The following is a 16,712-nucleotide window of genomic DNA, read 5'->3' as shown; positions in this document are numbered from 1 at the left end:
AAGGGCACAGGGTGGACTCAGACCCAAGAGTTATCAGTGACGCTGACACAGGAGTATCCCCCATCCTCACAAAGTCTCTGGGTGTCACGGGTCATCCTGTTACACCTTCCAAAGGGTGCATGTTTGTCCTTCTAGCACACGTATATAGACAGTCATGCAATGCAGGGAATCGGATTATTCTCTGCCTCATTTCCACTCTTACTTAAAGAGGACCACCCTGTGATTAGATAGGGAAATAAGATGCAGCAGGCTGAGGAGCCCATCCCTGCTTTCCATTCATATCAGTACATTACTTGCATCACCTGATTGGTTCTTTTTCCCTGCTTATTCATCTTACACTCTGAAATCTGATGTATAAGAACTGCAAGATGCTTATACCTAGTCAGTTTCAGAATTGACAATACTCTGCCTCTCCTATTTGGAAAGACCACTAAATTAGGGTTAAAGTTTAGGAAACTTTTCCAGTGTTAAAGCAAATCTATAACATCATAAGACAGGTCACGATGTTATTAAATAGACTAAATCCATTGGTGAGTTTACACCATACATTAATGCCGCTGTTATTAGCAGAAGATAATCAATACTTTGGGCACCTTTTATTTTGAGCTCTAAGGCCCCGTACACACGAGAGGATCGATCCGCTGAAATTGATCCGCGGATCGGTTTCAGCGGATAGATCCACTGGTGTGTACGATCCAGTGGATATTTATCCACGGATATATTTCGGGCCGACCGATTTTCCAGCGGATAAAAATTTCTTAGCATGCTTGCTAAGAAATCTATCCGCTGGAATCGGCTCCAGCGGATCGATCCGGTAGTCTGTACAGACTCACCGGATCGATCCGTCCGATTCCCTCCCTTGCATGCGTCGTAATGATTCGACGCATGCGTGGATATCCTTATATGACAGCGTCGCGCACGTCGCCGCGTCATCATCGCGGCGACGGCGCGACATGTCAACGCGGACGGAATTCCGCGGGGATTTTGATCTCCTGGTTAGTACAACCAGGAGATCAAAATCCGCCAGAGGATTTATCCGCGGATACGGTCCGGAGGACCGTTTCCGCGGATAAATCCTCTCGTGTGTACCCGGCATTAGACTGGATTCATACACTTGCAGTGCGTTGATGCATGTGTGTTAACATGCTATGTCATGCATTTCATAAAGCCAGCCTATTATGACTGGGTTGTCAATGCATAGCAAGGGCTGTAAAAGTGCACATGGCCCTTTTTTCTACCCCAACACACCACATCGTACAACATGTGTGTTGTGTTTGGCTGCAGTATGGGTGTGTTGCCTGCTACTGTAACTGTTTGTTGGCTGGCATTCAAAATGAATGGCAGAGTGAAAAGTGGCACGTGTTGTTATATTGTGGTGAATCGCATGTTGTAGCATGTGTTCAAACAATGCATAATTCTTAATGGGTCTTAACTCTACTGTATAGCACATAGCTGCAAAAAGGTGAGAGCTCTCAATGCTGCATTATGCCTGGATAGAGATCTTATTATTTTTATTTCCCACATTTGCCACATGCATAATTAATAATTTTTCATTAAAAGAGTTAGTGGATACGGGTTACTTTAATTTCTTAGTGAACTGCCTCATCCCCAGGAGCTTTTGATGACAGACTCCTCCTCAAAGGGAAACTGCAATGTTTTGAGTACATTTTATCCATTTTAAATGTTACATTCAGTAAGGGTTTTTTTTTTTTTTTACTACATATAGTCTCCCTGCATTCAGGCTTGCTGTGCCGATTGACTTCTCTGACAAAGACATCAAATAACGAATGAACTGCTCCCCTGACATATTCACTAAATGTCTCTGTAAATTTCAGCTTGAGCTATTGGCCCGTGTTAACAATAATTTTGCATCTTTAATAAAAAAAAAAAAAGAATCCGAGGAAAACAGGAACAATTCCTAAGTTCCACCTGCTGGCTGAATTTGTTAATGCATAATAATTCAATGCAATATTTCATATTTTTATGAGCAAAATTCATATTTTTTTACCCCTGACCACAATAAATTAAGAAAATATAAAAAAACACTTTCTCCTGTCTATGGAAGGAGATGTAGTGTATGAAAAAGTTCTGCATAATTACACCACCACGTAAGTAATGCAGTATAAGGATGCATACATTGTATGTAGGGGATGTCGATGAAAAGCTTTGTTAAAACTCTTTTCTTTGTTGTTAAGCTGTACTGCATAATTTTACACTCTGGCACTTCTAAATAGTCATTGTTGTATTGTCATTTTCTCTGCAACAACAAACAAGTCTTAATTGTATAATTTTGTATTGCAAACAAATAAGACTAAAAGAAAAGTCTTATTGCTTAAGGTGCCTACAGACACCAGCTTTATGAACGAGTGTTCTACATATATGGATGTGTATGTAGAGCAAATGTGCATGTTTTCACTGGGGCAGGGGGGAGTACCAACATATTTCAGGGGTGACGCATTCCCAGCCAATCACTTCACACCTTGTATGTATAGACAGGGGGAGATGTCAAGCAGGGCCCACTGTGTCACAGCCTAGGTAGATATAGGTTAGACTTTAGACTATTGGATCTAACTCTTGGCAGCCATGCAGAATAACAGGTTCTGGAATGTCCTGGTACCAGTTTAAGTCAGAAAGCTGCTTGGTGGTTTGCTGACTTCATTAGTGTCTTCCTATTCAGTTCATGGAGTGTGGTTGGGTGCCCTTTCGTCAGTACCCAGAGTTTCAGAGGTTTCATATAGACTTGGAGCACTGACATCTTTATACTTTTCTGATTTCATCCTTTCCCAACTTAACAGATGTGCTGTTTTACCACATTTGAGGAATCTGCAAGGTACCAGATGGATGAATTCCAGTTCAAAAGTGATGTTTTACATTTAGCTCGAGCATGATTAGCTGATTTTTTACATACTGTGGGCCAGATTCAGAAAGATCAGCGGATCTTTCAGCTGGTGTAACGTATCTCCTGTATTCAGAAAGAACTTGCGCCCTTAGTTACGGCGGCGTAACGTAAGCCCGCCTAATTCAAATGGTTCTCTGAATCGGGCACATAGATACGACCTCCAGCACTCAGAGATACGCCGTCGTATCTTGTTTCTGAATCTGGCCCCTTATCGTAATCATTTCAACACATCTCTTACCCCCACCTGGGACTCTTGAAAGTACAGTAAAACCTTGGTTTGCGAGCATAATTTGTTCCAGAAACATGCTTGTAATCCAAAGCACTTGTATATCAAAGCATTTTTATTTACAGGGTATAAAAGAGAAGAGAGGCACCTCTAAGTGTAGCAATAAGTTGCTAAATGTTGTACCTTCATTAAATGTAACAATATTGCGACACTTGGAGGCTCCTCTCTTCTTTTTTTATACTCAGTTGTGACATGACGCTACTCTTATAGCAAAACATCGCTTGTATATCAAGGCAAAATGTATTAAAACATTTTGCTTGTCTTGCAAAACGCTCTCAAACCAAGTTACTCTCAAACCAAGGTTTTACTGTATTCAGACACATTTGGGTATTGCAGCAATGCACGCTACCTGCTAGTGAACCTGGAAGGGGATGTGTAGAACCATAGCAAGGGGACCAATGCTTCCACACAGAGGACATGGGTCCTTTTCTGCAGAAATACCAAGGGAGAGGAGTTTATACTTGCAATGGAGCAATTAGACACAAAGCAAGCTTAATAAATTTGAAATCAATCTTTTGGCTGAACATTCAGTGTTTGAATAATTTAATAACAAACTTCAATTGGGCTTCAAAGTAAACTTATAATTTAACCCCTAATTGGCAAACTTGCTGCGACTCAGGGATGTGAACGGATTTATTTCTGTCACCAGTTTTCCGTTGTATAAAGCCCTAGTACTGCATGGTGTGACCCTTTTGGCTATAAGTACTCTTTAAAAGACTCTTCGTTAAAACCTAACTTAAAGACACATTTTTTTTGACAGACTGAGAAAAGTCAAAACTTCTGTTGAATTTTATTGTTTTCTTTGTCCCACTGGGTAAATGTTTCCTTTTCTGTCAATGTCCCCATTGGAGCGATCCCAATGAAAACAAAGCTTAAGCTCCAGACGATTTCATTATTCGCCTATGTCCGGTGGCACCCACTTTTTTTTTTAGTGGTCAAAGTCAAGCTGGTGAAAGCTACTATCGTTTTTAATTTATGAAATCTACAACTTGTCCAGCGCCTCAAGTTTATTTTGCCCTTGAACCCATTGGAGAGATAGCCTATGGTTTTCAGTTTCTAACACCCCCTGCCACCTGGGCAGGCATTGAGGGGGGGAAAAAACTTTGCTATACAGGCAGTAAAAAAAACCGATGGAGGTTCCTAATTCTTAGCTCACACTTATTCCAAAATGAAAAAAAATGTCTTTGGCTTTGCATTATACATGCAATTCTTCTTCTATTCTATCAATTCAGCTGTGGTGAAACTACAAATCCCATCATGCCTCTGCCTCTAAGAGTTATGCCTGTGATTGTCGGTCTTGCAATGTCTCATGGGACTTGTTTCAAAACAGCTGCAGGGCCAAGGTTGCCTACCCCTGCTGAATTGGTAAACTGGCAATAAACGACACATCCAGCTGCCCATTTAGTAGTTTGCCCTGGAAGCTTGAAATCCAAGATGTGTTCTTGATATGAGCTTCAGTTTGGAAGCTTGTGCTTTGGCATACCCTTGTCTGCATCCATTGATCAGTAGGCTTGTCCATCCCAACATAGTGAAGGCCCGAATCACTTATTTCCCAGATAGAAGAAGGTCCAGGTTTGGTGGCTCCAGGGGTGCTCTGACAGGAATTAATTAGCAAGTGCAAGCTCTAAACATGCATGCTATTGCTTTCAGGCGCTCATTACTAATAGTAAATTTGAGGTACACTAACCACGTGTGTGTTGTCTTCTCTGGGTAAGATGTGTGCATTCAGAACGAGCCCACGCACATACAACATAGAAGGAAGAAATATTAGAGCCAACGCCCATCATTCATCACTACAGCCCCATCAGATGACTACATGAAATATCGACTGGCTGCTAATTTAGTTCCTGCAGTGGTTTGTGATGCCCTTGCCTTTGTACTTCACATTTGTCAATAACGCCACCTAATTTCATTGGAGAGCTTTTAGTTAACATGCAAAGGCTGAGCCAGTTGTCTGCACCCTGCTGACAAAGTAGAGGTCTGCAGAGCAGCTGCCAGCATTACAGTACTGTTTCCAGGAACAGTGTGATGGAAACACAGTAGTCTCATTTCACAAGCCTGTTTTTTTGGAGACTGACATAGTTAAATTACTAATTGACAGAGAAATGCAACCAAGTGCAGCAGATTGAGAATCTGCTCTTCAGAGCAACCCATAGCTGCCAAAATGTTAAAATCATTTCCAGGAACACATTGTCGCTGAAGTGATGCACCTAAGAAAGCTGTCCCTATAATAAAGTGAGTGCGGCGCTAACATTTTCTAGATCTGCTAGACTTTGTATGATACTGCCCAGAGGTATAAGTAATTGGACCCTTGTGCAAAACTGAAAGTGGACTATTATTCAAGACATTAACAGGTTCACTCCTGCTTTAAGAATAGACCCACTATTGCCATTGTAACAGCTGTCAAGCTCTGTACCTCTGCACCCAACATTCTGCTGATCATGATATTTAATGATCTGTCGCAGATCTGTAGTAAAACCTACTGCTGATCTGCTACTTGTAGTCCCACACACTAGCAGGCAATGGTTTCTTGTAGTCCCACACACTAGCAGGCAATGGTTTCTTGTAGTCCCACAGACCAGCAGACAGCTGTTTTTTGTAGTCCCACAGACTAAGGGGTAGATTCAGGTAGGAGATACGACGGCGTACTCCTGATACGCCGTCGTATCTCTGAGTGTGCGGCGTTGTATCTATGCGCCTGATTCATAGAATCAGTTACACATAGATTTGACTAAGATCCGACCGGCGTAAGTCTCTTACGCTGTCGTATCTTATTTGCAATTTTAGGCTGGCCGCTAGGTGGCGCTTCCGTATTTTTACGCTTCGAATATGCAAATTAGGTCGATACGCCGATTCAGAAACGTACATTTGCCAGGCTCATTTTGTTACGTCGTTTACGTTAGGCTATTTCCGGCGTATAGTTACCCCTGCTATATGAGGCGTATCCTATGTTAAGTTTGGACGTCGTTCCCGCGTCAAATTTTAAAAATGTTACGTCGTTTGCGTAAGTCGTCCGTGAATGGGGATGTGCGTAATTTTATGTTCACGTTGAAAGCATTGGCTTTTTGCGGGTTAATTTGGAGCATGCGCACTGGGTTACTTTCACGGACGGCGCATGCGCCGTTAGTCAAAAACGTCATTTACGTGGGGTCATGTTTTATTTGCATAAAACACCTCCACCTCTTCACAATTTGAATTGGGCGCGGTTACGCCGGCAGATTTACGCTACGCCGCCGTAACTTAGGGCGCAGGTTCTTGGTGAATACAGAACCTGCCTCACTAAGTTACGGCGGCGTAGCGTATCGGAGATACGCTACGCCCGCACAAATTTAAGCCATTCTACCTGAATCTACCCCTAAGATTTTACTTGTAGTTCCAAAAATCTGACATGCAAAGCTATTCTGGTTCTTGCAGTTCCACAACACAGGCTTTGTTCCTGCACAGGACTGAGACCTTTAGGCATCAGCCAGTCTCACCTGATGTTTAATAAAATCGGTTACACAGCTAGTCCCTGCCGAGTCTGGCTTTCTCCAATCAGCGCAGCACCCTTGCTCTCTTGTTGGATTACAGGTAATCAGAACGACTTCCTCCTCTTGCCTTGTCTAAACTCAGTGGAGCTCTTAGGTCGCTACCCAAGCAACCTTTTCATATGCTAACTTCCAAGCCCTGTCCCTGCCTGTTATAAAGCCTGCTTTCTTTAATTGATGCTTGTGTACCAACTTCTGGCTTTGTTCCCTGGTTATCCGCGTCCTCTACCTGCCCTGACCCTTGGCTTTATTTCTGGCGATTCGAATAAGCAATCTGCCCGACCCTTGGCTGTTTCTATTTATCCGAGTCTGCTGTCCAAACCTGACCTTTGACTGTTGCCTACCCTAATATTCTTCTTGTCTCTGAGTCCCTGGTCTTGAGTAGGGTGAATCTGGGGGTCATGACTTGGAATCAGCACACAGTGAAGCCCATCTCCACCATTAGGTGAATACTGGGTCCCTTTGACTCGGCACCTTGGGGAATCCCTTGTTATCTGTTCTTTTGAGATATTGGCCTGTCGAGTAGTCCTCAAGCGTGGTTTCATCTCCCAGGTCTGATCTACCCCACAGTGTTCAGCTGTACCATGAACTTACTGTCGGATGGACACCCCTTTGGGTACCTCTTAGGACAGTACCTGGCCTGGACCAGTAGTAAGTACATTGATGCATGATTTTAGTGCATCATGGGAGACTCATTTTAATCAGAAAACCATAATGGTTCAGATCAGTTTTATTTACTTATTTTAATACAGGGTGTAACCATGATGGGATTCCTAGAGCACTTTGGGTTTTTCTGATAAGGCCCTGCACGCTGCACGCACGCAGATAGAATTGTATGGACACTATACAGACATCTTTGCTCCTAGTCACCTTGCTGACACCTGTAGTGCCGCAGGACACAAGGCCGTTCAGATACAGAGACACTGTATACAGACGCCATTTCACTTTCACCTTGCTATGGAAGATCCTGCATTCTTTACTTGATAATCTGGGCCAGTTGTGTTGTTTGGCACTGCTATTCAGGAGTTTAAGTGCACCAACGAGCGTGGCTAGCTGAAGATACAAAGACTCATCTTTCTTCAAAGACATTGAAGTTACTAGTGCGGGACAGTTTACCTTGGGGCCTGATCCATTGAATGTTGATTTGAATACAGTGTTTGTAGTTGGGCCTGTGGTGTCAGGAGACAGAAAGAGAGAGGTCTAACATAGAGGGTCAGTCTTCTGCTCTCCTCCTGCCTGGACTCATAGAGCCACATTTGAGTTGAAGTAACCAATCAGATATAACGTGTCATATTGTGATTTATTTGCCATTTAAGTGTGCCTCGGTTATTTTCAGGTTTGGAATCCCCTGAAAGCAGCCTGAATATAGTACTGAGCTGTATTGCTATTATTCTCAGTTAATGCTCTCCAGTTGATTACTTGTGTATACTAGGGTTGTCCCGATACCACTTTTTTGAGACCGAGTACAAGTACCGATACTTTTTTTCAAGTACTCGCCGATACCGAATACCGATCCTTTTTTTTAATGTCATGTGACAGTGGTGGTATTTTTTTTATATTTTTTTTACAATTTTTTTTTTGTTGTTTTCTTTTTTTTGGGGGGGGAATGAATTGTCAGTGTGTTTGTTTTTTTTTGTTTTTTTTTACTTTTTTTTTTTATTTTAAAATATTTATTGCAATTTTTTTTTTTTATCAGCCCTGTTGGTGGTCTTTGGTGAGATATCAGGGGTCTTAAAAGACCTCTGAAATCTCCCCTTTAAGACAGAGAAAGGGACTAAGGACACAGATTCCCCAGTCCCTTTCTCTGCAGCCTCAGCTGAAATGAATGGAGGGAAGTGTAACGGAATGACCCGTGACACCCAAAGACTTTGTGAGGATGGGGGATACTCCTGTGTCAGTGTCACTGATAACTCTTGGGTCTGAGTCCACTCTGTGCCTTTTGGGCATGGAGTGGCAAGGGAATCATAATTCATGTATTACATGAGATAGGACATCAATAATAATTCATATTGCAGGATCTTGAGAGATTGCAAGATGTGGGCCAAACCAGTCAATAGTGACTCCTTTCTAGTGACATGCTAATTCCATCAGGGCTTGGAAGACATTCCATTGTCCTTGTGTAAAGGTGTTGTAACGGACAGGTGTTAATCCCAGGTCTGCTCCCAGAACTCTAATTATGCATACTAAATACTGCTTAAGTGTGATAACACTGTCTAGAGCCTAGCCTATTGATGCTCAGAGGTGTCAAGCTGTGTGCGGAGACGGAGTGGGTGAAGGTGTTTGGGTTGTTGATTAAAGAATGTTTAAGTAATTAGCCTTAGTGTGTGATTAGGGGGGTGGAAATCTCATTGTCCCTTTGAATACTGTCACATGGTTGTACTGTATATAAGACTGAGAAGAAACCATTAAAATTGTCTTCATTTGAAACCAGAGAACACGGAGCAAGTCTCGTTATTCTGGGAAATGGGAGGCCTGCTGGTTTGTCTGTGTGTCAGATAAGCTGTCGTGACTGGGATGGAAGGTCGTAAACGGTGGTGACCGTTACAGGAAGCTCCTCTCCATTCATAAACTGAAGCATCGTAAACACAGCGTCACGGACGGGGGGGAGAGAAGAGCGGCACGGACGGGGGGGAGAGAAGAGCGGCACGGACGGGGGGGAGAGAAGAGCGGCACGGACGGGGGGGGAGAGAAGAGCGGCACGGACGGGGGGGAGAGAAGAGCGGCACGGACGGGGGGAATAGCGGCACTGACAGGGGGAGAGAAGAGTGGCACGGAGCACGGGGGGGAGGAAAGACTGCACGGAGCACGGGAGGGGAGGAAACACTGCACGGAGCACAGGAGGGGGGGAAAGACTGCACAGAGCACGGGAGGGGGGGAAAGACTGCACGGAGCACGGGAGGGGAGGAAAGACTGCACGGAGCATGGGGGGAGGAAAGACTGCACGGAGAACGGGGGAGAAGACTTGCAACTCCCCTGCCTGCCCAGGTATCGGCTGAGGCATCGGAGCATTTCCCCCGAGTACAAGTACTCGGGGAAATGCTCGGTATCGGTACCAGTAACGGTATTGGGACATCCCTAATATAAATATATATATATGCAATGATGGAAGCGCGCCTTGCATCCCATTTATATAGGCCTCACCGTCCCATCATGCTCCGGTAGGTACCCACCACGTGGGTACCTACCGGAGCATGATGGGACGGTGAGGCCTATATAAATGGGATGCAAGGCGCGCTTCCATCATTGCAGCGAGAATAGGCGTCGGGTCAACATCGGAAGAAGGGAGAAGAAGAGAAGAGAAGAAGATGACGTCACAGAAGACCGCGCTGGCTGCCTGCTAGTAATTGAGCTAACACACGAAGATAGCAGGCAGCCAGCGCTGAAGGAGAAGGCACCGGACAGCTGGAGAAGAACCGGGGTGCGCCGAGTCAACAGCGGAGAGCGGCGAAGATAGAAGAAGACCCCCCCCGGAGAGCGGAGAAGACCCCCCCGGAGAGCGGAGAAGACCCCCCCGGAGAGCGGAAGAAGAAGCCCCCCCTGGTATTAGAGCTAAAAAAGACAGGGGGGGCCTCCGGAGCAGACTAATAAATGATTTTAAAAACCCTTGTGTTGTGTGTTTAATAACTATCACTTTGCCTCCAGGTGAATGGTTAGGGGTACGATGTACCCCATATCCATTCACTTAGGGTGGGGGGCCGGTATCTGGGGGCCCCCTTATTAAAGGGGGCTCCCAGATTCCGATAAGCCTCCCGCCCGCATACCCCGACAACCAACGGCCAGGGTTGTCGGGAAGGGGCCCTGTCCTCATCAACATGGGGACAGGGTGCTCTGAGGTGGGGGGGCCGCAGTGCGCCCCCCTGCCCCAGAGCACCCAACCCCCCCATGTTGAGGGCATGCAGCCTGGTACGGCTCAGGAGGGGGGGGGCACTCGCTCGTCCCCACTCCCTTCCTGGCCGGCCGGGTAGCGTGCTTTGGATACGGGTCTGGTATGGATTGTAGGGGGACCTCCTACGATGTTTTTTTCGGCGTAGGGGGGCTCTCCTTACAACCCATAAGAGACCTAAGGGCCCGGTATGCTCCTGAGGGGGGGAACCCATGCCGGATTTTTATTTAAAATCCGGCGGGGACTTCCCCCTCAGGATTCATAACAAACGCCGCACACGTGTAGAATTGGCGGGAATCCAAGTCGGATCTCCCGTCGCTTCTATGACGGCTCTGTCTCCATCGCGGCAAGCCAGCTCGGCGCTGGCTCCCGCGATGGGGCTCGTAGGTGGTCAATCTCGCCGAGAAAGGGAGCGAGATTGACACAATATCGCGTTCACCTACTGTAGCATGCTTTAAAACTGTCCGACAACAAATATGTGATGTCGGATTATGCGATCATGTGTACAAAGTCCATTGGAAAGAAATCCAAAGTACAAACACGCATGCTTCCGAACCAGTGCTAACCATAGCACAACAGTAGCAGAAGTTGCCCAAAGGGTGGCGCTAAAGAGCAGAAAAAACACGTTGTTTTTCATATGTTGGCTGAAAAAGTTCTGCCGTCTGTATGCAGAACAAGTTCATGGCCAACGCTCCTTCGAACAAATTTCCACAGATTTTTCTGATGGAAATCCGATCGTGTGTATGAGGCTTAAGTGTATGTGTTATGTATGTTGTGACAGGGCGAGGCCCTGCCACTGTGAAGATGGACATAGGAACGACACAGTGTCCACAATAATGCAAAGTGTGGGGCTCCAGTGTTTTTTCCGCTGACATCCGCCGCTATCCGATCTGATCCTGTCCATGACATCCAGATGGATGGAAACCCTATTTTCCATACTTCTGGAGGATTGGATGAGATGAAATTGGACAGGTGGTCTGTTTTCATCCGATCTCCCATAGAGAAGAGCGGAGCTCGGACAGGTCTATTTCTGCACAGTGAGCGGAGACAGACCATATGAAAGGACCCAAAAGCTCCCTTTCCTCTGAAGCATAATCCGCTTTAGGATTGTGCTCCAGAAGCTACGGACAGGTGGTGAGGAAGCGATGCAACCCCTCAATGCCACCACACATTTTTGCTGCCCTCCAACCGCTAGTCTGAACGAGGCTTAAGAGAGGTTATACACTCGAGAGACTGCACTAACTGCAGGACTGAGAGAATCAGGATAGCCAAGCGAGAGTTCAGGTGATTGCGTGATTTCAGGGGACAGAGAGAGAGAGAGAGAGTCTGCAAGTCCCGGGATGCCAGGGAGATTCCCTATCTAGAGTAAGGTGACCAGATTTTTTTAATGAAATCCAGGGACATATTTTCTTTTTTTGTTACTAGTAATTGTGGCAATCGGCGACTCTCTACCTGTCGCAGCCACCCCTCCTCACAGCCTGTCAAGTCTTACTCTCCGGGCAAGGGCTACTACTGGGTGGGGAGCAGAGAAAGATCGAAGAAATGCAAGAAGATAAGCAGGCAGGCTGCTGGCCAGGACAAGGCAGAATAACATGAATGGGCATGCACCCGAAACTGAAGAAATATATACCCTCCGCTCCGACCAGCACATGATCATCAGAAAGGGGCACAGATAATGGAAAAAAATACACCCCCCTAAGCTAGTAGGTGTGGTAGAGCAGGGGTGTGTAATTTTTTTTTTTTTTAATTCTGCACTGACTGTCTTTGAAATTGCCCCAGCTCCTGTTCAAATCCAATCCGGGGACAAAACCAGGGACAGACTTGGTCCAAGGACAGTGTCCTCAATCCGGGGGCTGTCCCCGGAAACCGGGGATGTCTGGTCACCCTAATCTAGAGGCCAGGAGTGACATGCAACAAGGTGCTATTTACTAAAGGCTGAGTGAGCCAGAGAGCTGGGTTCGAAGGGTTCTGACCAGAGCAGCGGTGCTACTGAAGAGTGAGCCAGGGAGCTTAGCATTTTTACTACATTTTTTCTTATAATACTTTGTGAAGCTGAAACCCCTGCATGGGAAAATACAGATGCAAGAGACTTTGTTTTTCTTTTTTAATTGCTTAACCACTTGCTTACTGGGCACATATACCCCATTCCTGCCCAGTCGAAATTTCAGCTTTTGGCACTGTCATGCTTTGAATGACAATTGCGCGGTCGTGCGACGTGACTCCCAAACAAAATTGACGTCCTTTTTTTCCCACAAATAGAGCTTTCTTTTGGTGGTATTTGTTTACCTGTGCGGTTTTTATTTTTTGCGCTATAAACAAAAATAGAGCGACAATTTTGAAAAAAACACAGTATTTTTTAGTTTTTGCTATAATAAATATCCCATTTAAAAGAAAAATATATATATTTTTTTCAGTTTAGTCCGATACGTATTCTTCTACATATTTTTGGTATAAAAAAAAATCACAATAAGCATATATAGCTGGATTCATGTACAGGTACGACGGCTTATCTGTAGATACGCCATTGTAACTCCTAATCCGCGCCGTCGTACATTTAAGAGTATGCTCAAACTGAGATACGCTTAAATGTTGCTAAGATACGACCAGCGTAAGTCTCCTACGCCGTCGTATCTTAGCTGCATATTTATGCTGCCCGCTAGGGGCGTGTACGCTGATTTACGCCTAGAATATGTGAATAAGCAAGATACGCCAGGGCAGTCTTTTGCTGCCACAGGACAGACACACTGCAAACTGACCTTGCAATATTTGCTAAACTGGATAATGGAATGCTTTCATTTTGCATTTTAAAGTAAATCTTTCTTTAAGCTTTTAATGAAAAAGTAGTGATATTTGCAAGATGCATTTTAAAGTTTGCCCATAATCCAAGGGTGTATTTGCACGTGCGAACGCACTCGACGCCGATTGATATGTTTGGGGTGCGTTGACTAAATACCAATCTTTTATATGTTACCAAAGTATGTGCTATTATATTGTGTGCACTAAAATATATATTTTTTATATTGTAGTCTAAACAACTTCACAATTGCAACTTCTGCCATTTTATTCTACAGATCCTCAGATTTCAGAAAATATATAATTGTTTTTATGTTTTGTTTTGTTTTTTTAGCAATTTGCTAGTAAAAAATGATGATTTTAAGTGAGTGAAGAGTTACCTTGGGGACATAGTTCATTAAAGCGGAGCTCCAGTTGTTTTTTATGCTTATTAAAAGTCAGCGGCTACAAAAAGTGTACAGGCATACGCCGCTGTAAGTACACTGACTTTAGGCTGCATTCACATCTAGGCGGACAAAATCGCTGCGTTTTGTCCCGCGAATTGCGGCGACAAATAGCAGCGTTTTGTACCGCGATTTGCGGCGACAAAACGCCGCAATTGTCCGCCTAGATGTGCCCCTAGATTGTCCCCCTATGGAGATGGTTCCCATCTCCCATGCCGAACGCCGAAAGCTGCCTGAAAAAAAGGTCCGGGACTTTTTTTCAGGCGGCAGGCGTTCGGCGTGGAGATGTGAACCATCTCCATAGAGGGCAATGTTACATCTTCCCTCTGGCGTGTCGGGGCGGCAGCAGCGTCACACTACAGGCGACAAAACGCCTAGGTGTGAATGGGCTCTTACATACACTCGCGAGTAAGGACATATTCGTGAGTGTATGTAAAGTGCCTTACAAGTACTGTACAGACATTTTGCAGCCACAGTAGAAGGAGCTAAACCTCCGAGAGCATAGCCCGTCCTGTTCCAGTGTGCCCCGGACACCCCCATTACAGACCCTGAGACCTCAACTACAGCTCCTGACACCCCCACTAGAGCCCCTGACCCCCTACTACACCCTAGAAGTGAAAAAATATATTGTTTCACTTTTAAGTACATTTTTGTTTTACATACATGCTCTGGTCCCATTGTGTACTTAAAAGTGGGGTATGCCTGTACTTTTTTTAAAACACACACTCACCTGTCCCAGGATCCAGCAATGGCATCGCCCAAACCATCACTTCTCTCCCTTTCCTTTCTCCGGCAATGGCATTTCAACTGTGGGCACCTGGCTGTGTCAGCTTGCGGCTTCACAGCTGGGTGCGCACTGCGCATACACGAGGCACGCTGAATGGTCGTAGTTTTCTGGGACCCGTGACGTGTCCCAGAAGACTGCACTGAGGGAGGGGGAGAGGAATACTTCTAGGTGATTCGAGTGGAAGTGGAAGCGGGTACCTGACAAAACTAGGTACCCAATCTCCCCCCTCCCCCCCAGAAAAATTACATGCCAAATGTGGCAGGGGAGGGGGAGGTGTACTTTAAAGTGGAACCCCTTTTGGGCGGATCTCCCCTTTAGGCGGATAGGTTAAAGCAGCCCTCAAAATTTCCACTCGCCTACTAGCATTTGGCGAGTGGATTTAAGCTGGGGGCGAGTGATGACAGGGCTGCATGACCAATCTCCCTCCAATCTGTGCCTACACTTAGAGTCCCAATGAGATTGGCGGCCGAAGAGGAAAGGTGCATGCTCAGGAAAAGTAGTCTGGTGAGCCGCGCACAGGCAGAGCAGTACACAGGTGCTCTACTTACAATTCTCATTAAGCGATGGGACCTAACAGTATGACCTCTCTGAGCCTGCCCTCCTCCCCCGGGCCCCGACCAATGTAGCTGGAGAGCAGAAAGTAATGAGTGAGGTGGAGGATTGCAAAAATTACCACTCTGATGCAGCGCTCACTGAAAGTTGCCCTGACATGAGAGCGGCAGCCAGATTCTAGTTTGTGCAGTTTTCTTCTCCTTGTGCTCTATGTAAGTGTCCAACATTTTAGCCTGAGCACTGTGAACAGACTGGTCTCAATGTGTACTGTGCGCTGTCAGTGTGCGCTGTGCTATGGTGTCGATGGCTGTGCAGTTGTGTGGATCTCAGCGCTGGATTGTACTCCCTCCCGCTGTGCTGCAGCTCCTCTCCTCTCTGCCAGCCTGAATAAAAGGGGGTAGTGGGGACATGCAAGCGTGGAGCCGCACACACAGGCTCCTGATGATGAGATGAATGGGAGAGAGAGGATGGATGGGAGTTGCAGAGGAGACGGCAAGAGAATGGGGAAGAGACCCAGTTCTAGTGCCCTGTCCCTCTGGTCTGCCCCCAGTGCCCTCTCCCTCTGGTCTGCCCCCAGTGCCCTGTCCCTCTGGTCTGCCCCCAGTGCCCTGTCCCATTTTGTTAAAGTTGTTGTTGGTAATATTTAATTTTGTAACTTGATTCTGCATAAAACATTGTCATTCCATGAGATAATCTATGAGGGCGTGTTTACGGGTGCAATTAGGCGCAGGGCAGTGTATGAATTAGGTGGGGCAACTGGTGGCGAGTAACTCTTGAGGCCTGGCTAGTAGCTCAAATTTTGAGCCCTGGGTCAAAGTATTGTGTACTTTAATTGAGCACAGATTGTGAGGTATTTTATAGAAATATTTTGTTCAGTAGGCTACTATTAAAATTCCAGAGCAATGAGCAGTGTAACAATAAAACATATTAAAGTAAAAAGATAGCGTAAGCTTAATTAATAAAACATGTAAGTGTTTTTTTTTTTTTTTGTTTTTTTTTTTATTATTATTATTATAGGGGTAACAGAACTTAACAGTAGCATTTATTGGGCATTACTTTTGTGAAAATCGGAAGTGACAAATGGGCAGAAATGACTGCAGGTACAGGCTTCAAGGTCGACCCTACTATATGCATTGTTGACCTGGAACAAGAGCATACATAAAGAACTCAAATTTGTCATATTTCACTGACTGTATGCTTGTTTCCAGGTAGTGCATGCCTGTAAGTGAGCTTATAATATATTTTTTATCTAAGTCAGTATTTTTTTTTCTTCCTGTACAGGAAACGGACCCGGATTTTGACCACTGTGCCGTCTGCATTGAGAGTTACAAGCAAAATGATATTGTTCGCGTGTTGCCATGCAAGTAAGTACCTTTTATAATTCCCTGCAGTACTGTTGATGGAGGTGAAGCTCAATGAGTCGGTAACATACTGGATAGGCTGCTATCAATGATTGATTGACATTGTTTTGCTATGGTACTATGTTATGCGGGATATGAAAGAGCTTAATTGCCTTAGTACTGAATTCAGCTATATTTGTAG

At 45.2% G+C, this 16,712-nt stretch overlaps 1 protein-coding gene across 4 annotated transcripts in view; it reads left to right on the top strand.

Moving 5' to 3' along the window:
* RNF130 (ring finger protein 130) overlaps nucleotides 1–16,712 on the top strand; it is a 453,463-nt gene that overhangs the window by 312,469 nt on the left and 124,282 nt on the right. For all 4 annotated transcript variants that reach the window (XM_040344997.1, XM_040344998.1, XM_040344999.1 and 1 more), the window contains exon 5: nucleotides 16,452–16,534. In XM_040344997.1, coding sequence (XP_040200931.1) covers nucleotides 16,452–16,534 — 83 coding nt within the window. The remainder of the gene's footprint in view (nucleotides 1–16,451; nucleotides 16,535–16,712) is intronic.

The sequence above is a fragment of the Rana temporaria genome, chromosome 3, assembly GCF_905171775.1.
Source record: "Rana temporaria chromosome 3, aRanTem1.1, whole genome shotgun sequence".
NCBI lineage: Eukaryota > Metazoa > Chordata > Amphibia > Anura > Ranidae > Rana > Rana temporaria.
Note: the sequence above shows the minus strand (reverse complement) of the source record. Positions and strands in the feature narration are given on the sequence as shown.